The sequence below is a fragment of the Anolis sagrei genome, chromosome 4 (genome assembly GCF_037176765.1).
Source record: "Anolis sagrei isolate rAnoSag1 chromosome 4, rAnoSag1.mat, whole genome shotgun sequence".
Taxonomy (NCBI): Eukaryota; Metazoa; Chordata; class Lepidosauria; order Squamata; family Dactyloidae; genus Anolis; species Anolis sagrei.
This window is the reverse complement of record NC_090024.1, coordinates 2,779,097-2,802,854: the sequence shown is the minus strand read 5'-3', so window position 1 is coordinate 2,802,854 and position 23,758 is coordinate 2,779,097. Positions and strand designations below refer to the sequence as shown.

The 23,758-nt window shown below is 47.7% G+C and overlaps 1 protein-coding gene across 2 annotated transcripts in view; it reads right to left on the bottom strand.

Moving 5' to 3' along the window:
* The window catches only part of HSF1 (heat shock transcription factor 1), an 83,032-nt gene that overhangs the window by 2,694 nt on the left and 56,580 nt on the right, over nt 1-23,758 (bottom strand). The window contains exons 7-13 of one of the 2 annotated variants that reach the window (XM_060776026.2): nt 21,925-22,021; nt 17,757-17,902; nt 9,613-9,852; nt 7,064-7,150; nt 4,260-4,365; nt 4,072-4,137; nt 725-794 (exon numbers count right to left, since the gene is read on the bottom strand). In XM_060776026.2, coding sequence (XP_060632009.2) covers nt 725-794; nt 4,072-4,137; nt 4,260-4,365; nt 7,064-7,150; nt 9,613-9,852; nt 17,757-17,902; nt 21,925-22,021 — 812 coding nt within the window. The remainder of the gene's footprint in view (nt 1-724; nt 795-4,071; nt 4,138-4,259; nt 4,366-7,063; nt 7,151-9,612; nt 9,853-17,756; nt 17,903-21,924; nt 22,022-23,758) is intronic. The other variant, XM_060776027.2, reaches the window with a different exon arrangement.

The window sequence follows — 23,758 nt, the reverse complement described above, 5'->3', positions numbered from 1 at the left end:
AGATATGTTTTCTCCTTCTCTGTGGGGTCTTTAAGCAGAGGCTGGGTGGCCATCTTTCCGGAGGGCTTTGTTTATATTTCCCAAATACTTTCCCTACCCTGTGATGAGCCGTTGTGTGCCATGGGAGTGGGTGAACTGTTGGATGGGGGAAGCAGCAACCCCTGGCACCCTGGCAGAGAGGAGGGAAGCCCACCACCCATATGTTGGAGGGCAGGAAAAGAGATTGAAAGACGGGCTCAAAGCCAACCTTAAAAACTCTGGCTTAGACACTGAGAACTAGTCCTTGAGCGCTCCAGCTGGAGGTCAGCTGTGACCAGCAGTGCTGCAGAATTTGAAAGGGCACGAATGGAGGGCAAAAGAGAGAAACGTGCCAAGAGGAAGCCGCGTCAAGCCAACCCTGACCAGGACCGCCTTCTGTCTGGAAACCGATGTCTTCACTGCGGGAGAACATGCAGGCCAAGAATAGGGCTCCACAGTCACATACAAACCCATCGTCAGGACACCGATCTTGGAAGACAATCCTACTCGGACAACGAGGGATGGCCTAAGCTAATCTTTATTGTTCTAACACATGACGGTCACTTGTTGGCCTGAGAGGTGTCTTGTATCCAAATGTGGTGTCAACTCGCCCAGTAGTTTTTGAGTTCTGTTAATCCCACAAACGAAGCAGCAACCCCTGGCATCATAGCAGAGAGGAGGGAAGCCCACCTCCCCATTTGCCCACCTGCGTCAGCCGAAGGGTCCTCTGCCTCCGCCGGCTTCTGCTGCTCCTGGGAGGAGAGGAGGTCTTGGATCTGCAAAGCAAGAGAGGGCAGGGTGGTCAAGGCAAAGCCAGGAAAGGGCTCCAGAGGGACGGCCCTTGAGGGGGTGAGCAGTTGAAGTCAGAGCAAAGTCTAGAGTCTTTTGAGGAGGGGGCACATGCTGGAAGTGAAGACTAGGACTCAATGGGGCCATTGGTTCAAATGAAAGGAAAAGAGATTGTTGTCGAAGGCTTTCATGGCCGGAATCACTGGGTTGCTGAGAGTTCTCTGGCCTGTGTGGCCATGTTCCAGAAGTACTCTCTCCTGACGCTTCCTTCGATGGAAGGAAGGAAGGAAGGAAGGAAGGAAGGAAGGAAGGAAGGAAGGAAGGAAGGAAGGAAGGAAAGAGAGAAGGAAAGAAGGAGGAAAGGGTGGAAGGATGGGAGAAAAAGGGGGGGAGTAAGGAAGGGTGGGAAGGAAGGTAAAGATGAAGGAAAAAGAAGGAAAGACAAAAGGGAAGGAAGATGAAATGATGGAATGAGGGAAGAGGAAGGAAAAAGAGAAGAGAGGGTGGGAGGAAAGAAGAGATGGATGGAAGGAAGGAAGGGAAGGAGGAAGGAAAAAGAGAAGAAAAGGAGGGAGGAAGGAAGAGATGGATGGAAGGAAGGAAGGGAAGGAGGAAGGAAAAAGAGAAGGGTGAAAGGGTGGAATAGAGTGGAGGGAAGGAAGAGAAAGACGGAAAGACGAAAGGGAAGGAAAGAAGGATGGAAGGGTAGAAGGGAAGGATGGAAGGGGGAAGAGGAAGGAAAAAGAGAAGAAAGGGAAGGAGGGAGGAAGGAAGAGACGGATGGAAGGAAGGAAAGGAAGGAGGAAGGAAAAAGAGAAGGGTGAAAGGGTGGGAGGGAAAAAGAGGGAGGGAGGGAAGGAAGAGAAGGAAGGAAAGACAAAAGAGAAGGAATAAGGAAAAAGAGAGGTAAGGAAGGAAGGATAAAAGAGTGGAAGGAAGAAAGGGAAGGAGGAAGGAAAGAGAAAAGAAAGGAAGGATGAAAGGGAATGGAGAAAGGGAGAAAGAAGGAAGGAGGAAACGAAGGGAGGGAGGAAAGAGAAGGAAAGACAAAAGGGAATGAAAGTGAGGAGAAAGAGGGAGAGAAGGAAGAAAGGCAGGATGAAAGGGAAGGAAGGAGGAATGGAGGGAGAAAGAGGGAGGTAAGGAAGGGAGGGAGGGAGGATAGGATGGCGAGAGAGAGGTGGGCCCGAGAAAAGAGCCCAAGGGTCCACATCCGGCCCCCTGGCCTGGGTTTACCCATACCTGAACTAGAGGATGCAAAGCCATCTTTCTGGGATGCAAACATGTATGTGCATGTTTATGTGGAAGAGAGGGAGGGGGCCTGGCTCCTGGGGCATCTTCAGCATCCCCATCGCCCTCATCATTGCCTCAGACAAATGGCTCTGAAGAGGCTGAGCAGCCCTGAGCTGCTGGGTGAAAGGAGCACTCGGCACCTCATTAGCGCGCATGAGTGATGCGTCTGCCTCTGCAAAGGAAAACCCTGGAGATTTCCCAGGATGGCGGGCGGGGGAGGCTGAGCATGGCCCTGAGGCCCTCCCTTATGAGGTGGACTCATGGACTCAAGGGTATGATGGGGAATATGTCGGGAAGTGGGCTCTCTGTCCATCTGCAAGACCAAACTCCCAGGGCCACCACTCTGTGTCTTTCAGAGAGGTGCTGACAAGTGCTGGCGACATAATGCCGATCATGTAATGTGAATAATGCTTCCTGCAGCCTCGCTGGAGGAGGCATGCACAGGGCCCCACCCTTTCTGGCTGGATGCTTTGCAAAGTGTTATGTAGTTACCAGAAAAAGTGTTTGGACTTAGTAGACATGTGTTGTCAAAGTCTTCCATGGCCAGAATCACTGGGTTGCTGTGAGTTTTTCAGGCTGCAATGGCCATGTTCCAGGGTCATTCCTTCCTGATGTTTCACCTCCATCTGTGGCAAGCTTAGCAGGCACACTTTTCCAATGATTTCCTTTAGTTGAGGGTCAAAGGGGCTACTAGCTTCCCTGGGCTTTCACAAAGACATCTAAGGCCTAAGACTGGAAAGATGAAGGTTCTCCGCCAATTGTTGTCATGCCCTGCAGAACCTCACCTCCTCTCTTCCCTTGAATTTCTACTTTTAAAGGTGCCTTAAAAGTGGCATGTTGGATATCTAGTCAATGCTGCTTGGAGCCTCCTTTGTAGTGGGAAAAAGCAGGGTATCAACCAACATAAACATAACAATAATATTGTCGAAGGCTTTCATGGCTGGAATCACTAGGTTCTTGTGGGTTTTTTCGGGCTATATGGCCATGTTCTAGAGGCATTTCTCCTGACGTTTCGCCTGCATCTATGGCAAGCATCCTCAGAGGTAGTGAGGTCTGTTGGAATTAGGACAATGGGTTTATATATCTGTGGAATGGCTGGGGTGGAGCAAAGAGCTCTTCCCTGCTGGAGCTAGGTGGGAATGTTTCAACTGACCACCTTCATTAGCATTTGAAGGCCTGCCTGAGCCTGGGAAAATCTTTTGTTGTTGAAACATTCACACCTAGCTCCAGCAGAGAAGAGCTCTTTGCCCCACCCCAGCCATTCCACAGAAATATAAACCCATTGTCCTAATTCCAACAGACCTCACTACCTCTGAGGATGCTTGCCATAGATGCAGGCGAAACATCAGGAGAAAATGCCTCTAGAACATGGCCCTATAGCCCGAAAAAACCCACAAGAACCTAATAATAATAATAGTGCTGTCCTGCATTTTTCTTCTCTCCCTCTTTCCCCCTTTTCTTCTAATCTTCCAGGTTTGATTACTCTAACGCACTCTTCGTAGGGCTGCCTTTGAAGATTGCCTGGAAATTTCAGTTGGTCCAAAGATCTGCGGCCAGATTGCTAACATGAGCTAGCTACAGGGAGCGGTCAACCCCACTTTCATAGAATCATAGAATCCTAGAGTTTAAACCGCACTGTTTAAACAGCTCCACTGGCTTTCAAAAAGTTTCTGGTCCCAATTCAAGGTGCAAGTTATTATCTATAAAGCTCTAAACGGTTCAGGACCTACCTATCTTTGTGATCGCATCATCCCCTACGAACCAGTACACACCCTAACATCATCCGGAGAGGCTCTCCTCTCGCTTCTGCCGCTGTCTCAAGCATAGTTAGTGGGAACGAGGGAAAGGGCGTCTAGAACATGGCCATATAGCCCGAAAAAACCTACAACAACCCAGCGATTCCGGCCATGAAAGCCTTTGACAAAACATGGCGACAGTCATTCTTTCTCCTTCTCGTAAGAGCTGACTCACACTGGCCAAGCTGCTGTCCAGATCTGGTAGGTTCATATCGGTCACCGTCACCGAAGGACTGAAGAGCTGTTGGAAGGGAAGGAAGGAAGGGGGCAAAGGTCAGGGGAAAGGCCTGGCCACCTGGTAGCAGGTCCCCCCCAGGCCTGGCCAGGTTCCACGCTCGAGGGAAGGGAGAGAAGAGGGCTTACGTCCAGCAAGGCGCTTGTGTCCACACTGAAGCCGTGGGTGGAGAGCATGGCCTGAAGGTTGTCCAGACTGGAATCGATGGTGTCCAGGTGGTCGTTCAGCTCGTTCCTGGCGGGGGAAGAGACAGGCAAGGGCATCGCAGGGGGATACTTTGGAACCACAACGCCTCTTCAACCCCACCTTGCAGGCAGCAAGCTTCCCCCCACCAAAAGCAGTACTATCTTGTCCCCAAAACAATGCAGGATTCTCCAGGTAAGATGCTTCAGGTAAGGATCTCAGCCTTCCTGTCTGCAGCTCCTTCCCAGCCAGGCAAGTGGGCTTTCTCTATCTTTTGAATGCACAGACCACCCTCCAATGGTGATGTGAGTCTGCTTCTTGGACTAGTAAACAGACGCAGGTGCCATTTTCCATGATCCGGAGGCAGACCCACCATCCCTCCAGCTGGGCCTTTGCTGGCTGTTTTGCAAAGTGAAGAGCGTCCTACAGCTGGAGATAGAACTTGGGAAGCCCTGCATGAAGCTCATGGCCAGCCCGCCATCAACCCATGGGGCACCCCATGGGTTGAGCCTTCCAAGCAGCGCTGATTGAACTAAATGAACAGGAGGACCTAGACGAGCCCTTTCTGGGGGTCTTGAAACTTCAGCCTGAGACAGAACTTGGGAAGCCCTGCATGAAGCTCATGGGCTCCCCACCATCAACCCATGGGGCACCCCAAAGAGTCTTCAGAGCCTTCCAAGCCAGCAAAGTGTCTTTCTAGTAGTGCTGAATGAACTAAATGAACAGGAGGACCTAGATGAGCCCTTTCTGGGGGTCTTGAAACTTCAGCCTGAGACAGAACTTGGGAAGCCCTGCATGAAGCTCATGGCCACCCCACTATCAACCCATGGGGCACCCCAAAGAGTCTTCAGAGCCTTCCAAGCCAGCAAAGTGTCTTCCTAGCAGCGCTGAATGAACCAAATGAACAGGAGGACCTAGATAAGCCCTTTCTGGGGGTCTTGAAACTTGCAAGCCCATGCAAATGCATGGAATGGCCTGCTAAAAGCCAGGATGATGGGTCAAGCAATCCAGCACGGTCTACCCTGAGCACCAGCAGTGGCTTTCTGAGGTCTCCCCTCCCCAGGCAGCAGTTCTGTGGCTCCATAGCCAGGGTCTTTGGGGTGAGCCAATTGTCCAGTGTGCCCCATTCATTGGAGGACCAACAGCGAAGCTTACTGAATGGCTTGAAGGTCAAGGCGGATGCAGGTAGTCCTGGGCCCCACGGTTCCCCCTACAGCAGTGTTTCTCAACCTTCCTAATGCTGTGACCCCTTAATACAGTTCCTCATGTGGTGGTGGCCCCCAACCATAACATTATTTTCATTACTACTGTAATTTTGCTACTGTTATGCATCATCATGTAAGTATCTGATATGCAGGATGTATTTTCATTCACTGGACCAAATTTGGCACAAATACCCAATAAGTCCAAATTTGAATAGTGGTGGGTTTGGGAGAGGGACTGATTTTGCCATTTGGGAGTTGTAGTTGCTGGGATTTATAGTTAACCTACAATCAAATAGCGTTCTGAACTCCACCAACGATGGAATCGAACTAAACTTTGCACACAGAACTCCCATGACTAACAGAATATACTACAAGGGTTTGAGTTTTGGAGTTGTAGTGGTGAGATTGGAGGGGGGATTAATTTTGTCTTTTGGGAGTTGTAGTCGCTGGGATTTATAGTTCCCCTACAATCAAAGAGCATTCTGAACTCCACCAACGATGGAATCGAACTAAACCTGGCACACAGAACTCCCATGACCAATAGAATACACTAGAAGGGTTTGGTGGGCATTGATCTTGAGTTTTGGAGTTGTAGTGGTGAGATTGGAAGGGGGATTAATTTTGTCTTTTGGGAGTTGTAGTTGCTGGGATTTATAGTTCCCCTACAATCAAAGAGCATTCTGAACTCCACCAACGATGGAATCGAACTAAACTTGGCACACAGAACTCCCATGACCAACAGAATACACTAGAAGGGTTTGGTGGGCATTGACCTTGAGTTTGGGAGTTGCAGTTCTCCTACATCTAGAGAGCACTGTGGACGCAAACCATGATGCATCTGGACCAAACTTGGCACAAATGCTCAATATGGCCAAATGTAAACACTGGTGGGAGTTTGGGGGAAAATAGACCTTGACATTTGGGAGTTGTGGTTTCTGGGATTTATAGTCCACCTACAGTCAAAGAGCATTCTGAACCTCACCAATGATAGAATTGGGGCAAACTTCCCACACAGAACCCCCATGACCAACAGAAAATATTGCTGGGTTGTTGTAGGTTTTTTCGGGCTATGTGGCCATGTTCTAGAGGCATTCTAGAGAATGCCTCTAGAACACGGCCATATAGCCCAAAAAAACCTACAACAACCCAGTGATTCTGGCCATGAAAACCTTCAACAACACAGAAAATGTTGCATTTTCTGATGGTCTTTGGCGACCCCTGTGACAACCCCTCACGACCCCCTCAGTGGTCGCGACCCCCAGGTTGAGAAACACTGCCCTACAGATATAAAGTCTGCCTTGTGTTCTAAGGCACTTGGGGCCAGAAGAGTGAGGTTCTCTGGGCAGTGCAATCCTCTTCGTCTTGGCCACTGCCTTGCCCAATGCTTCCCAAGGTCACTGACCCTTCCTGAGAAGGGGCAGGGCTGGGGAGAGGGTCAGTTGGCTTGGAAGAAGGACCACCTCCTCAGTGGACAGCAGGGCCTGAGAAGAAGCAAGGGGAAGGAGGAGAGGAGCAGTAATGGAGGAGGAGGAGCAAATGCTAACCCTTGCTGTGGTCTGCAGTGCAGTGAGGAAGAGGAAGGGCTGGGGAAAAGGCAGCTGACCTCAGACATCTGCGGAGTGCGAGCCAAACTGAAAGATACAAAGACAAGAGGAAGACTCCGTTCAGAAGACCCCCAGGAAAGGCTGGTGACTCTCAATAGGCCGGGAGAGGCAGGTGGGGGTCAGCTCCGGAAACCAGGAATCCCTCCCTCTGCGTGGCTGCGGAGGGAGCTGGGGGTGGTGAGCATGGAAGAGGAAAGGCTGTCATGCAACAAGGAAGCCATGTTGAAATACTGAAAAGTGTTGGAATCCAATCCCACACTGCTCAAGTCTGCAGTCCTCAAGGAGGAGAAGTTTAGTTGGCTTAGTATAGGCTAAGGGTTTCCCTTTCCCCATGTCTCCTGAATGTATACTTTTCCACTGCAAGCCTTTCTGAATCTGACTTCTGCCTTCTGACACTGTAGCATGGAGAGTATGTGCTGTGTGCTTTGAGATCTCTCTCTGCTTGTGTGTCAGGAGAGATGTTGTGATGGAGTTTCCCCCTCTCTTGCACCTTAGAAGAGTAGCTCAGGCCCAGTTCTTTAACTATTATTCCTGCCTGGCAGAAGCATGTTGGATTGGATTGCCCAACTCTTAAGATTCCTTTATTCTATTTGGCACTGCTCTGACAGGTGCACAGAAGGGGCAAAGCCCTCAGGTGTGTGTTTACGTGGTTTTGGTTCTACAGGTAACTGTGTGTCTTGGTTTTTCTAAGCTGCAGTTCAGGAAAAAAAGGGCATGGGCAAACTTGGGCCCTCCCTCCAAGTGTTTAGGACTTCAACACCCACAATTCCTAACGGCCTTCTTTTGGAGACTAATTGTTAGAAATCATAACCTCTTGGGGGGAAAGTTGCCATAACCTTTTGGAAAATAGAAATCTCCATAACCTTTTGGAAAATGGCTTCATTGCCATTTGAGAAAACCAGGAACCTCCCTGAGAAGAGTTAAAAACTCACTTGAGTCAACCTTCTTACTAAGTGGTAAATATCCACTAGTATTCATGCAAAGCAATTTGGTTTCTCAGCTGTTAGACTGATATACCTAGGAACTGTTAGGGACAAAGATATGCTTATGTACAAACAAAAGATATAGAGCAGAGTTTCAGAAGTGTTTTTTTTCAGTTGCCCAAAAATATCTACTCTCTCTTAAAACATCTTGTTTTTAATGATGCTCTCAAGAGACCAAAAATAAAGAAGACTTCTTTAAAAGCAAGATAGTTGGATTACTCAAAAACTCCATGTCTTCAGCATACAAGTACATTGCATATCAATCCAGTTACAGATAGGATTTGAAGTAGTTTCTCTGTGTAGGTAACACAGGGCATCTCTCTGGTCTGAGAGTCTAAGAGCCGTAGCAAACTAGGATTTTGCGAGAGCAAACTAAGCCAGCACGAGCGATGCTCCTCCTCTTTCTCCGCCTATTTCCCTTTGCTAGGGCAGCGTTGCGAGCGTACGCTCATGCCGCAGCAAACTACAGGAAGCTTGCGCTCGGGCTTGCTCCGAAGCCCCGCCTTCCCCCCCCCCCCCGAGGCTGCTCTCTCTCTTGCTAGCGTGCCTGTTTTCCATTGCAGAGGGCAGGGATGCGAGCGTACGCTCACAGTTGAATTCTGCCAACTGCGAGAGTACACTCGCATCGCTTCCCTAGCAAGGGAAAACAGGCACACTAGCAAGAGACAGAGCAGCCTCGGGGGAAAAAAGGCGGGGCTTCGGAGCGAGCTCGAGCACAAGCTCGCTCTCGCTTCCAGTAGTTTGCTACGGCTCTAATAGAGTCTCAAAAACTGTGGCACAGACACCAAGAACTGGGAAGTCCTGACCCTTGAGTGCTCCAGCTGGAGGTCAGCTGTGACCAGCAGTACTGCGGAATTCGAAGAGGCCCGAATGGAGGGTGAAAAAGAGAAACGTGCCAAGAGGAAGGCGCGTCAAGCCAACCCCAACCGGGTCCGCCTTCCACCTGGAAACCGATGCCCTCACTGCGGGAGAACACGCAGGTCAAGAATCTGGCTCCACAGTCACCTACGGACCCATCGCCAGGACACCAAACTTGGAGGACAATCTTACTCAGACAACGAGGGATCACCTAAGTAAGTAAGAGTCTCATGGAGTCAGTTTCCTAAAGCATTCTGTTCCTATTGCTGCCTAAATTGTACTGTTTCTACTGGCGCCTGAAAGCATTCTGTTTCTAAAATGGAGTCTGAGTCCTGAACAGTCCCAGTTCTGATCACATGGTCTGCAGTTACTCCCACAACATAGAGTTAAGGAAAACTGCAACCAATATACACATATACAATACAGTAAACAATATGAATTGTATACCAACAAATAACTAGTGGAGGCTTAAAGAAGGCTGCTATTTGCAAAACCTACCAGCTGTTAGGAATTGTGGGAGTTGAAGTCCAAAAAAGGGCCCAAGTTTGCCCATGCCTGGTATAACTGATGGTGATAGCATGGGGCTGACCTCGGGGGTAAAGAGACCCTGGACCATGAAAGCTGGGCTCATTGCCCCCCACTACTCACTTGTCAAGGCAGGCGACGCTGAGGCACTTCCTGGGGTTCTGGGGTTGGACGGCGGTGGTGGTGGTGCCGGCGGAGGGGGCCGCGGAGGCGTTGGGGGCCTCTTCCTGCAAGATGGAGTCGATGAAGGTGGAGGGCGAGAGAGGGGTCTCCCCGGTGGGGCTGCCCTCCTGTTCTGCGACGTGGGAGGGGCTGCGGGAAGGGCTGGGGGGCTCCTCTTTGATGCGGATCAAGGGGCTGCTCCTGAAGCACAGAGAGGGACAAGCAGAGTGTAAGTGGCCACCATCCTGTTAGGACCTTATGTCAGAGTTTGGGGGTGCGCAGCAGAAGGTTTGCTAGATCAGCAGACACTGTACTCCAAAAATCAGGACTCTGCAGTCTTTCAGTTACAAAAGAAACTAAGTTTTACTAAGTACATCAAACACACGTCTTAACACAGCGAGCTACAAACGGGAACTTAATGGAAAATGAAAGTGTCTCTGCACACCTGCTTATCTCTCTCCACTCTGGCTGAAACGGGATCCTCCCTTCTGTTCCCAGCCAGAACACACATTATCTCATTTCTCTCAAGGTTACATAGTCACAGCCTCAGTAACAAACATTCAGCATAGCATTTCCAACACACAGTAGACTCCATCTTGAAATACATAGAAACACATTTGAAAACACACATACATAACTAAATTAATCCTGACACCTTATGCCTGGCATCTGCTGTGTTTCATCTATTCATGCTGTCAAGCCACACTTGAAATAATAATAACAATAATAATGTTAATATCTATATATGTATATAATAAAAATAATTGTTTGTATGCGGAGGAAGTGCAGCGGATGTAGGGTGGAGGTGTTTGTGGCAGCTTTCTGATTGGTTGCCACTGAGGTACAATTTGCATATGGTCTCTGATTGGCCAGCATCAAAATTCCAAGACTCTGAGGTGACAAAGAGCGGAAAAGGCCTGAGGCTGTGTCAGAAAATTACCAATACTGACCAAACTTGGCACACAAAGCCCGCAAGACCCACTCTACATCCTACTGCAGTTTGGAGTAGGATGGACCATGGATGATGGGACTTGCAGTACCATCCCTCACTTTCTGAGACCACTGCGACCCTCATCCAATGACGGATAAAGACAAAACTTGGCACACTGAGTCTTCATGACGCACTCCAATACAGACCAAACTTGGCACACAGAGCCCGCAAGACCCACTCTACATCCTACTGCAGTTTGGAGTAGGATGGACCATGGATGATGGGACTTGCAGTACCATCCCTCACTTTCTGAGACCACTGCGACCCTCATCCAATGACGGATAAAGACAAAACTTGGCACACTGAGTCTTCATGACACACTCCAATACAGACCAAACTTGGCACACAGAGCCCGCAAGACCCACTCTACATCCTACTGCAGTTTGGAGTAGGATGGACCATGGATGATGGGACTTGCAGTACCATTATTCACTTTCGGAGACTACTGCGACCCTCATCCAATGACTGATAAAAACAAAACTTGGCACACTGGGTCTCCATGACGCACTCCAATACAGACCAAACTTGGCACACAGAGCCCGCAAGACCCACTCTACATCCTACTGCAGTTTGGAGTAGGATGGACCATGGATGATGGGACTTGCAGTACCATCCCTCACTTTCTGAGACCACTGCGACCCTCATCCAATGACTGATAAAGACAAAACTTGGCACACTGGGTCTCCATGACGCACTCCAATACAGACCAAACTTGGCACACAGAGCCCGCAAGACCCACTCTACATCCTACTGCAGTTTGGAGTAGGATGGACCATGGATGATGGGACTTGCAGTACCATCCCTCACTTTCTGAGACCACTGCGACCCTCATCCAATGACTGATAAAGACAAAACTTGGCACACTGGGTCTCCATGACGCACTCCAATACAGACCAAACTTGGCACACAGAGCCCGCAAGACCCACTCTACATCCTACTGCAGTTTGGAGTAGGATGGACCATGGATGATGGGACTTGCAGTACCATTACTCACTTTCTGAGACCACTGCGACCCTCATCCAATGACTGATAAAGACAAAACTTGGCACACTGGGTCTCCATGACGCACTCCAATACAGACCAAACTTGGCACACAGAGCCCACAAGACCCACTATACATCCTACTGCAGTTTGGAGTAGGATGGACCATGGACGATGGGACTTGCAATACCTGTACTCCCTTCCTGAGACCATTACAACTGCCAACAATGATGGATCAGGACCACAATTCACACAGAGAGCCCGCATGACCCACTCTACATTGTGGTGCAGTTTGGAAGAATTTGGAGATGGATGATGGGACTTGCAGTAACTTCACTCACTTCCTGATACCACTGAGACCCTCACGAATGACTGATCAAGACCAAACTTGCCACACAGAGCCCCCATGACCCACTCTACATCCTGGTGCACTTTCAAGGAGGACATACTACAGATGATGGGACTCGCAGTACCTTCACTAACTTTCTGAGACCACTGCAAGCCATATAAATAACTGATAAAGACCAACTTTGACACACAATTCCTTTCTCAAATAACCCGGGCAGCGCCGGGTCCCCAAGCTAGTATAATAATAATAATAATAATAATAATAATAATAATAATACAAGGAAAACAAGCAGTCGAAGAAGAAAAACACGATGCCCTGGCAGAAGAAGTCAAGGAAAACCAAGAACCTGCTTTAATTGAAGTCAATAATCAGAAACTTCTCAAAGCACAGCAGACAAAGAGTCAGGACAAGAAAACAGCACTCCAAACCAGAGCTGAGAGCTGGCACAACAAAGCCTTACATGGGCAGTTCGTGGCCAAAATTGAAGGGAAGGTTGACAAGGAGAAGACCTGGTGATGGCTCACGAATGGAACCCTGAAGAAGGAGACAGAAGAAGGCCTGATTCTTGCAGCCCAGGAGCAAGCCATCAGAACCAAGGCCATTAAAGCCAGGATCGAAAAATCAGCGGATGACCCAAAATGCAGACTGTGCAAAGCAGCCGATGACACCCTTTATCATCCCCTCAGCTGCTGCAAGAAAATTGCACAGATGGACAACAAACAGAGGCACAACTCTGTGACGCAAATGATTCATTGGAACTTATGTCACAAGGACCACCTGCCAGTAGCAGAAATTATTAAGACATTGCAAGTTATTTAAGGCCATTTTAGTGTATTTACTGTATTTTAATTCTGTTTTTACCACGCTGTTACTATTTAATTGTTTTATTTATGTATTTACAGTATTTCTATACCGCTTTGCTCACCCCTTGGACCAGTCTGTTGTTCCATGGTCAGTTCTTACTGTTGCTACTTGGTCCTTATACAGATTCCTCAGGAGAGAGAGAAGGTGGCATGGTCTCCCCATACATACCCCCAAGAACTTATAGAATCATAAAATCCTAGAGTTGGAAGAGACCTCATGAGCCATCCAGTCCAACCCCATTCTGCCAAGAAGCAGGAAAATTGCATTCAAAACACCCCCCGACAGATGGCCATCCAGCCTCTGTTTGAAAGCCTCCAAAGAAGGCATCTCCTCCACACTCCGGGGAAGAGAGTTCCACTGCTGAACAGCTCTCACAGTCAGGAAGTTCTTCCTAATCTTCAGATGGAATCTCCTTTCTTGTAGTTTGAAGCCATTGTTCTGCGTCCTTGTCTCCAGGGCAGCAGAAAACAAGCTTGCTCCCCTTCCTCTCTATGACTTCCTCTCACATATTTATACATGGCCCTCATCATGTCTCCTCTCCGCCTTCTCTTCTTCAGGCTAAACATGCCCAGCTCTTTAAGCCACTCCTCATAGGGCTTGTTCTAAAGACCCTTGATCTTTGAGTCACCCTCCTCTGGACACATTCCAGCTTGTCAATATTTCTCTTCAGTTGTGGTGCCCAGAATGGGACACAGTGTGATTCCAGGTGTGGTCTGACCAAGGCGGAATAGAGCATGGGGAGCATGCCTTCCCTGGATCTAGACACTAGACTCCTCTTGATGCAGGCCAACATCTCATTGCTTTTTTAGCTGCAGCATCACATTGTTGGCTCATGTTTAACTTGTTGTCCATGAGGACTCCAAGATATTTTTCACACGTCTTGCTCTTGAGCCAGGAGCCCCCCATTCTTGGATACATGTCTCAGCTCAGGTCCTCCCTCTTTAAAGATTTCAGCAGGGATCCCATCAGGTCCGCTGGCTTTGTTATTTTTTTGTTGGCTGATGGCACTGCTGACTTCTTCCAAACTAGGCAGTGCTGCAAGCTCGTCCCTGGTTTGTTGTTGCGGGATTTGTGAGAGAACCTCTTTGGCCACATTGGAGCTGCGGTTCAGGAGGCTTTGGGTTATTGTAGGTTTTTCCGGGATATATGGCCATGTTCTAGAGGCATTTTCTCCTGACGTTTCACCTGCATCTATGGCAAGCATCTTCAGAGGTAGAAACGTCAGGAGAAAATGCCTCTAGAACATGGCCATATAGCCCGGAAAACTTACAACAACCCCGTGATTCCGGCCATGAAAGCCTTCGACAATACTTTGGTAGTGTTCTTTCCAACGTAGTACAATTGATTTTTGGTCCTTCAGGAGTTTGGTTCCATCTGATGAGCATAGAGGATGTATGCCATGGTTTCTTGGTCCATAGATGACCTTTGTGGCTTTGAAAAATCCCTGAGCATCATGGGTATCTGCCAGGTGTTGGATATCTTCAGCCTTCTTTGTCCACCAGATGTTCTTGAGTTCTCTTGTCCTTCTTTGGACCTCAGCTTTTGTGCTTGTGTAGATCTTTTTCTTAGCAGCACAGTTGATGTCTCTCTGCCATGTTTGGAAGGCTTTCCTTCTCTTGTCAATTAGCATGTCTAAAAGTGTGTCACCATCAGGACATGATAGGGAAGCTCTGTAATTGTCTGTATCTGTACCTGTCCTTGCTAAACGCAGCCCTTCCTTCTCAAGCAGGCTTCTTTCGGAGGCGGGCAGAGGCCTGCAAAGGATACCCTCAACGTCCCCGTTGTTCTTCCTCTCTCCCCAAAGAAGCTCCTTGGCTCCCTTTCAAGGGATGGATGGTAAAGCCATCAGCCCAGAGTTCTCCCCGTCCCAGCCACAGGGATTTTTAAACAGAGGGAATCGCCTTCCTGGCAGATGGAAACGGCACCCCAAAAGGCTCAATTAGCCCCTCTGGAGCGTTCACCGGGGATCAAAGAACAAAGCAGCCATGGCAAGCATCTGGTTCCCATTTCCAAGGTACAGTTCCTGATGGAGGAGGAGGAGGAGGAGGCAGCCCAGGAACACAGGCAACAAAGAGAGACTGGTGCCAGCAAGACTCAGTGTGTGTCTATGTATTTACTTACTTACTTACTTAGGCGATCCCTCGTTGGCCAAGTAGGATAGTCTTCCAGGATCAGTATTCTTGTGGATCCATAGGTGACTGTGGAGCCCTATTCTTGACCTGCATCTTCTCCTGCAGTGAGGGCATTGCTTTCCAGGTGGAAGGCGGTCCCGGTCGGGGTTGGCTTGACGCACCTTCCTCTTGGCACATTTCTCTCTTTCACCCTCCATTTGTGCCTCTTCAAATTCTGCAGCACTGCTGGTCACAGCTGACCTCCACCTGAAGTGCTCAAGGGCCAGGGCTTCCCAGTTCTCAGTGTCTATGCCACAGTTTTTAAGGTTGGCTTTGAGCCCATCTTCCAATCTCTTTTCCTGCCCTCCAACATTCCACTTTCCGTTCTTGAGTTCAGAGTAGAGCAACTGCTTTGGGAGATGGTGGTCGGGCATCCGCACAACATGGCCGGTCCAGCGGAGTTGATGGCGGAGGACCATCGCTTCAATGCTGGTGGTCTTTGCTTCTTCCGGCACGCTGATGTTTGTCCGCTTGTCTTCCCAAGAGATTTGCAGGATTTCCCGGTGGTAGCACTGATGGAATCGTTCCAGGAGTTGCATGTGACGTCTGTAGACAGTCCACGTCTCGCAGGCGTAGAGCAGGGTTGGGAGGACAATAGTTTTATAAACAAGCCCCTTGGTCTCCCTACGGATGTCCTGGTCCTCAAACACTCTCTGCTCTACTCCAAACTCAAGAACAGAAACCGGAATGTCGGTGGGCAGGAAAAGAGATTTAAAGATGGGCTCAAAGCCAACCTCAAAAACTCTGGCATAGACACTGAGAACTGGGAAGAGTTGGCCCTTGAGCACTCCAGCTGGAGGTCAGCTGTGACCAGCACTGCTGCAGAATTTGAAGAGATACGAATGGAGGGTGAAAGAGAGAAACGTGCCAACAGGAAGGTGCGTTAAGCCAAACCCTACCGGGACAGCCTTCCACTTAGAAACAGATGCCCTCACTGCAGAAGGGAGGTCAAGAATACGGCTCCACAGCCACCTACGTACCCACCTCCAGGACACCGAACTTGGAGGACAATCCTACTTGGACAACGAGGGATTGCCTAAGCAAGTAAGTCTGTGAGAGAAGCCTCTGTGTGAAGTAAGCCTCGGTGAATGAGAAGGCTTCAGGTGGGAAGCTCCAGTGTGAAGGTTGAACTTTATTTGTGTCATAGAAACCTTGTTCTTGTAAATAGTACAACCATATTATTTTGCTATAAAGAAAAGCCTCCTATGGAAGAGGTAACATTGGTCTGTGTTTTGGTTCCTTCTTTCACTTTGGGCTACTGGTGCTGGGTCATGCTGCTGCTAATAAGTTACTCTGCTGTGCATTTATGAAGAGGGTCTTTTGTTATTAAGCCCACTAGCCCAATAATGGATTCAATTTGTTCTTTGAAGGCAACCATGAGGCTGATGCAGCCCCTGATGGAAATGAATGTTGACATCCCTGCCTTACTGTTCTGAGTTGCCCTTCAAAAACAGCCTTTAGACGATGTTGAAAGTAAAAGAAAAACACTTTACTTCAGCAAACACAAAGGGTAAGCAAATGCAATTAAAAGTGCAAAAGAAACCAAGGAAGTCTTAATCCAGACACAAATTAAAGTCTCTTACAAAATCTCCAAAGAAACACCAGACTTCCATCAGACAGCGGGCATAAACTATGTCCTTAGCAGCAGACACAAAGCAGATTCCATTGGCGTGAAAACCTCAGTATCAGGGTTGTTGTTACCAGCGAAACAAGCTGATTGCTCCTACCTGATTTATAACCGAATTCCCCACACTGGAGGTGCTAGGGCATCTCCCAATTAGCTCAGGGTTTTTAGCAGCTATCCTTGTTGAACACTGTGTCTCTTTTCATCTCTCTAGAAATGTGGGCACTTTCAAACTCTCATTGTCTGCGCCCTACACCACTGGGGAAATTACACTGCTTAGCCGGTATTGCACCACCTGACATCCGCCAGGAAGTAGCAGCCAATAGTGAAAGGACCAAGGCAGAAACATCTCCAGCTCATCCCCTGTTTGGGTATCAGCCTGCATGTCAATGACTTAAATCTAGAAATAGTTTTCTAAGATCTACAGAGACACTCGCCGGAACACCTCAGCAAGCGAGAGTCCAAAAGTGGCAGGCTCAAACCCAGAACCTCAACCAATGGCAGATACCAAATGAGAGACTCCCCCCTGGGCACACAGAGGACTGGGCGACTTGGAAAGCGCTGAACAGACTGCGCTCTGGCACCACGAGATGCAGAGCCAACCTTCAGAAATGGGGCCACAAAGTGGAGTCCACAACATGCGAGTGTGGAGAAGAGCAAACCACTGACCACCTGCTGCAATGCAACCTGAGCCCTGCCACATGCACAAGGGAGGGCCTCCTTGAGGCAACACCAGAGGCACTCCAAGTGGTCAGATACTGGTCAAAGAACATTTAATCAACTACCAAACTCACAAATCTTGTATTTTGTCTGTTTGTTTGCTTTGTTCTGTTAGAAATGTAATATAATAGACTGGTTGCCCTGACATGATAAATAAATATCGTCTGATTCTTCTTCTCCCTCCAATTCCTGAGCACTTCCCTGCTCCCCTTCCTCTTCCGAAAATGAGGAATCCCTAACACTTACAATATTTGAGACTAGGCTGCTGCTTCTTCCTTCCCAGGCCCCAATACCCATTTGAGTGCATTTCTTGCCTCCATGAGCAAATGACAAGCCAAGGACCGTTGCAACCCTCCAGGTCCAATTGTGCAAAAGCCAGCTGCTTGGAACCCTGCCATGGCATACCTTCCATTGTCGATGCTGCTGCTGGGGGAAGCGGAGGGGCTGGAGGGTCCCAGTTCGGTCACGTCGGAGATGATGGGGCCGGAGTTGGCGGAGGAGGAGTCCGGGGAGTAGAGGTTGGAGGAGGCGCTGTAGGTCGGGGAGGCAGCCTGCCAGGAGGAAGGAGAAGGTGGCCATGAGGACCTCACATCCTTGGAAGGAATGAGGAATGAAACCCATCTCCCTACAGCCTGGACCTCCTGCTTAAGGCCCCTGGGAGGGGCACACCTTCACCCTCTGCGTCCCGGGCAAGACCTGCACTGGACAATGGCCCTCCTGGATGGATGGCCTCCATGTGAGTGGAAGAAAAGATGTGTGAGTGTGTCCCCATGGGAGTAATACTGGCCAGTGATGCCCAGCAGGATGCCCCTGAGGTTGTCCCCTAAGGTTGGGCCCTCCAGGTGTTTTGGACTTCAACTCCCACAATTCCTAATAATGGGATAAGGATGATGACCTGTTAGAATCACAACCTATCGGGAATTATGGATTATGACCTCTTAGGATCATAACCTATTGGGTAGCAGAGTTATGGAGGTGTTCCTTTAGTTTATTGGGTAACTAGCTGTACCCGCCACGCATTGCTGTGGCAAACCTTCCCTCTCTTTCTCTCCTTCTTTCTTTCTCTCCTTCCCTCCCTCCCTCCTTCTTTCCTTCCTTCCTTCTTTTTCTTTTCCTTCTTCTTTCTTCCTTCTCTACCTGTTTCTTTATTTCCTTCCTTTGTTCTTTGGTTCCATCCTTCCTTCTCTCCTTCCTTCCTTCCTTCCTTCCTTCCCTCCCTCCTTCCCTCCCTCCCTTCCTCTTTCTCTTTTGTCCCTTCTCTCCTTCCTTCCCTCTCTCTTTTCTTTCTTTCACCTTTTTCCTTCTCTCTTTCCTTCCTTCTCTACCTTTCTTTCTTTCCTTCCTTCCTTTCTCTCCTCCCTTCCCTCTTTCCTTCCTTTCCTCTTTTTCTTTCCCTATCTCTCATCTTTCTTCCATCTCTGTTTCTTTCCTCCCTTTCTTTGCTCTTTGGTTACATCCTTCCTTCCTTCTTTCCTTCCTTCCTTCTTTTTCTTTTCCTTCTTCTTTCTTCCTTCTCTACCTGTTTCTTTATTCCCTTCCTTTGTTCTTTGGTTCCATCCTTCCTTCTCTCCTTCCTTCCTTCCTTCCTTCCTTCCTTCCTTCCTTCCTTCCTTCCTTCCCTTCCCTTCCCTTCCCTTCCTCTTTCTCTTTTGTCCCTTCTCTCCTTCCTTCCCTCTCTCTTTTCTTTCTTTCACCTTTTTCCTTCTCTCTTTCCTTCCTTCTCTACCTTTCTTTCTTTCCTTCCCTCCTTTCTCTCCTCCCTTCCCTCTTTCCTTCCTTTCCTCTTTTTCTTTCCCTATCTCTCATCTTTCTTCCATCTCTACCTGTTTCTTTCCTCCCTTTCTTTGCTCTTTGGTTACATCCTTCCTTCCTTCCTTCTTTCCTTCCTTCCTTCTTTCCTCCCTTCCTTCCTTCCCTCCCTCCCTCCCACCTTCTTTCTCTTTTGTCCCTTCTCTCCTTCCTTCCCTCTCTTTTATTTCTTTCACCTTTTTATTTCCTTCTCTCTTTCCTTCCTTCTCTACCTTTCTTTCTTTCCTTCTCTCTTTCTTTTCCTCTTGCTCTCCTTCCTTCCCTCCTTCCTTCCTTCTTTTTTTCTGTGTATATGTGTTTTGTGTGTGTGTGTATGCATATATGTATGTGTGTATATATTTGTGTATGTATATGTGTGTGTATATATGTATGGTTTTGCGCATGTGTTGTAATGTATTTTTGTTGTTTGACTTTTTAAGTCTCTTTTGTTGTGTTTTTCAATGTATTGGATCACATGTCGGACACTTCCCAATTATCATTATTATTATTATTATTATTAAACCATATTGTTCTGTGCAGTTCTCTTTCCTAAGAGCCTACTTTCAAAGACATTCAAGCATCAACAGTTTTCTCACTTCCTACACTGACATCTGACTGAAAAACAGACTTCTGTACTCAAGCTGACTCAAGGCTTAACTGTCTTCTAACTTCTGACGCTGACTTCTGTATTCTGACTCAAGCCTCAACTGTCATTCTTTTAAAATGCATTCTAAACAGTCACGTGATCTGCAGCCCCTCCCGCTGCCGCAAGTATATAGAGCTAAGGAAACTGCAAACCAAATAAGACATACACTTCAGGAAAGAAAAGGGCACATCATAAACAGGCATAACGTTAAACTGAGGAGGCTTGGGAAGGTTGGCTGAGAGGCTATTAGGAATTATTTATTATTTATTTATTTCAAATATTTGTACCCTGCCCTTTTCTACCCCCAAAGGGGTACTCAGAGCAGCTTACAGCTGGCAGCAATTTTCAACTTTTTCCTTTTAAAATGCATTCTAAACAGTCACGTAATCTGCAGCCCCTCCCGCTGCCTCAAGTATATAGAGCGATTACTCTCTCTCTTTCTCTCTCTCTCTCTCTCTATATATATATACACTAGCTGTACCCACCACGCGTTGCTGTGGCCAACCTTCCCTCTTTCTCTCCATCTTTCCCACCTTCCTTCACTCCCTTTCCTTCCTTCCTGTCTTTCCTTCTCTTCTTCCTTCCTTCTCTATCTCTTTCTTTCCTTCCCCCTTTTTCTTTCACTTCTGCTGTTTTCCTTTCTTCCTTCTCTCTTTACTTCTTTCCTTCCCTCCTTCTTTCTCTACATCTTCCCCCCCTCCCTTCGCTCCCTCTTTCCTTCCTTCTTTTCCCTTTTCTTTCCTTCTCTCCTTCCTTCCTTCTCTAACTTTCCTTCCTGCCCCCTTTTTCTTTTCCTCTCCTTTCTTCCTTCTCTATCTCTTTCCTTCCTTCCCCCTTTTTCTTTCTCTTCTGCTGTCTCTTTTCTTCCTTCTCTCTTTCCTTCCCTTCCTCTTTCTCTACATCTTCCCCCCTTTCTTCGCTCCCTCTTTCCTTCTTTCCCTTATTTTTTCCTTCTCTCCTTCCTTCTCTAACTTTCCTTCCTTCCCCCTTTTTCTTTTCCTCTCTTTTTCTCTCCTTTCTTCCTTCTCTATCTCTTTCCTTCCCTCCCTCTTTCTCTATATCTTCCCCCTTCCTTCGCTCCCTCTTTCCTTCCTTCTTTCCCCTTTTCTATCCTTCTCTCCTTCCTTCCTTCTCTAACTTTCATTCCTCCCCCCTTTTTCTTTTCCTCTCTTTCTCTCCTTTCTTCCTTCTCTACTTCTTTCCTCCCTTCCTTCTCTCTTTGCTTCCATGCTTACTTCTCCCTTTCCTTTTTATTTCCCTCCCTTTCTTTTCTTCCTTCCTTCCTTCCTTCCTTTCCTTCCTTCCTTTTCTCCCCTTCCCTCCCTCTTTCTTCCCTTTTTTCTGTATTGTCATTTAGCTTTTCATCATTTAGCTTTTTGGGGCTTTTTAAGTCTCTTCTGCTATGTTTTTCAGGGTTTTTATGAGTGAAGAACATACTTTGGGTTGTTAGGTGTATCGTGTCCAAATTTTGTGTCAATTCCCCGTGGTTTTGGAGTTCTGTGAAATACCACAAACGAAAATTACATTTTTATTTATATAGATATGAAGGACAGGAGGGAAGCAGTTGACCTAATTTTCCCGGGGAGCCAGTTCCACAGGCGGTGGGGCCACCACCAAGAAGGCCCTGACTCTCATCCCTGCCAAGTACGTTTACGACAGAGGCGGGATCGAGAGCAAGGCCTCCCCGGAAGATTGTAAGCTTCAAGGTGGGACGTAGGGGAATATGCATTCAGAAAAGTAAGCTGGACCGGAACTGTGTAGGGCTTTATAAGTCAAGACTAGCACTTTGAATTGTGCTCGGAACTGGACCGGCAGCCAGTTGAGATGACATAACAGAGGGGTGTTATGTCCCCTGTATGTGGGAGTTGATGTCCAAAACACCTGGAGGGTCGAAGTTTGCCCATGCCTGATTTAGGACCTTCCAAGCCTCTTCTGCTGGAATTTTCTCCTGGCAAAGGCACCAAGTATATAGGTACACAACATAGGTATAAACGTCTAATGTTTGCTGAAAATAATCAGCATTTGCACGGCTTCCTAACCAGGCTGATTCTCCTTATTATGAAGTACAGCTGAGGCCTCTTCTGCAGAGTCTGTGGGATGGAGTATTTTCCCCACTCCCCAAACTATCAAGATACTTACGGAGTAAGGGGACGGGCCGTGGACGTGCTCCAGAGAGTACTGGCGTCCATATTTGGGCATGGAATGGGCTGAGCTGCTGTCGTTCAACATCAAGGGGCTGGAAGGGAAGGAAAGAGACTTGTGAGAACCAGGTGGATCAGGATGCTCCCCAAAACACTGGGAAAGGGGGTATAGCCAAGTTCAGAATAGTGTGTCTACACTGTTGATTGGTGTATCTATACTGTAGAACAGGAATGGGCCCACTTCAGCGCTCCTCCAGGTGTTTTGGACTTTAACTCTCACAATTCCTTGCAGCCTACTGGTTGTTGAAGTCCAAATCACCTGGAGGAGGGTCAAAGTTGGTCCATGCCTGCTGTAGAACGAATGCAGTTTGACATGACTTTAAGGCCTTAGACCAGTGTTTCTCAACCTTCCTAATGCCGCGACCCCTTAATACAGTTCCTCATGTTGTGGTGACCCACAACCACATAAATTATTTTCATTGCTACTTCATAACTGTAATTTTACTACTGTTATGAATTGTCATGTAAATATCTGATATACAGGATGCATTTTCATTCACTGGACCAAATTTGGCACAAATACCCATTGTGTCAAAATTTGAATACTGGTGGGGTTGTAGTTGAGTCTCCTAGTAACGTTACTACTGATGATAGGGGTAGTAGAGGAGGAAAGATAGGTGCTTAGAGTTTGGAAAGGGAGTTAGGGAGATATTCATGTATATACTTACTGCTCCAACTGAAGAAGATTTTATGGGCTTCACTTGAAGTGATGGGTCTGGGAGTAGTGACGAGGAGGATGGGTTGGATTGGACTCGTGTGCAAGAAGTTAGAATGTGTGTACACAACCTACGTCCAGTGATACTTTTGAAGGGTTTTCTGGGGATTGGCAATCTAGTGAGACATGGGGAGACCTAAGTCTTGATAAGAGATGGAAAAGCTGGCGAGAGAGACATTGGCGATCAGCTGTGGAGGCTAGAGCAGCTGATAGCGACGAGGAAAGGGTGGAGGACAGCTCATCAACAGATAATGAGTTGTTCATGATTTCAACTCATGAACAACTCATTATCATGAATTATATATATATATATATGTATATATATATGTATATGTATATATAAGATAATGAGTTGTAAGATAAATGTAGGCATGATAATGAATTGTAACATAAATGGAGTAATGGGACTTTGCAGTCGGCAAGGTGTTGATGGGTATTCGTGTGTCCTTGAAAGCTGTTTGAGAAGACGTGTTTGGGAAGACTTCTCTGGACCTGCTGCGCTGCCGTTATTCGTTTTGGCTCTGTGTATGACTGGATTATCGTGTTTGCCGTCTTCTTCCTCAACCCGGATTGGATTCGCGACGATGATTACATCATGTTTGCATTGACTTGGTAGATGACTTCAGCCTTGCTGTTCGACCCCTCGTATTCACTGACGTCCTGCTGCGGATTGGAGTGCCTTTTTTTCCTACTGATTGCATAGCTTTAAGTTTAAACCGGATCATATTCCTGTTTAATCTGGGTTATTTTCCAGGTCCTGTTTTTTGGGTTAACTGTGGGTAATACTGTGTTTTACACTGAAGAATAAGTGTCCCTGAGTCCTTTTTGTTGCCTTAATAAACTCTGTTTGGACTTTATCTCTGTGTCTGGCTCTTTAAAGGCGTCTGGATTCTGACAGGTGGGGTTGGAGTGGGGGGGGGGGGATTGATTTTTGTCATTTGGGAGTTGTAGTTGTTGGGATTTATAGTTAACCTACAATCAAAGAGCATGAGTTTTGGAGTTGTAATTCACCTACATCCAGAGAGCACTGTTGTCTCAAACAAGGATGGATCTGGAC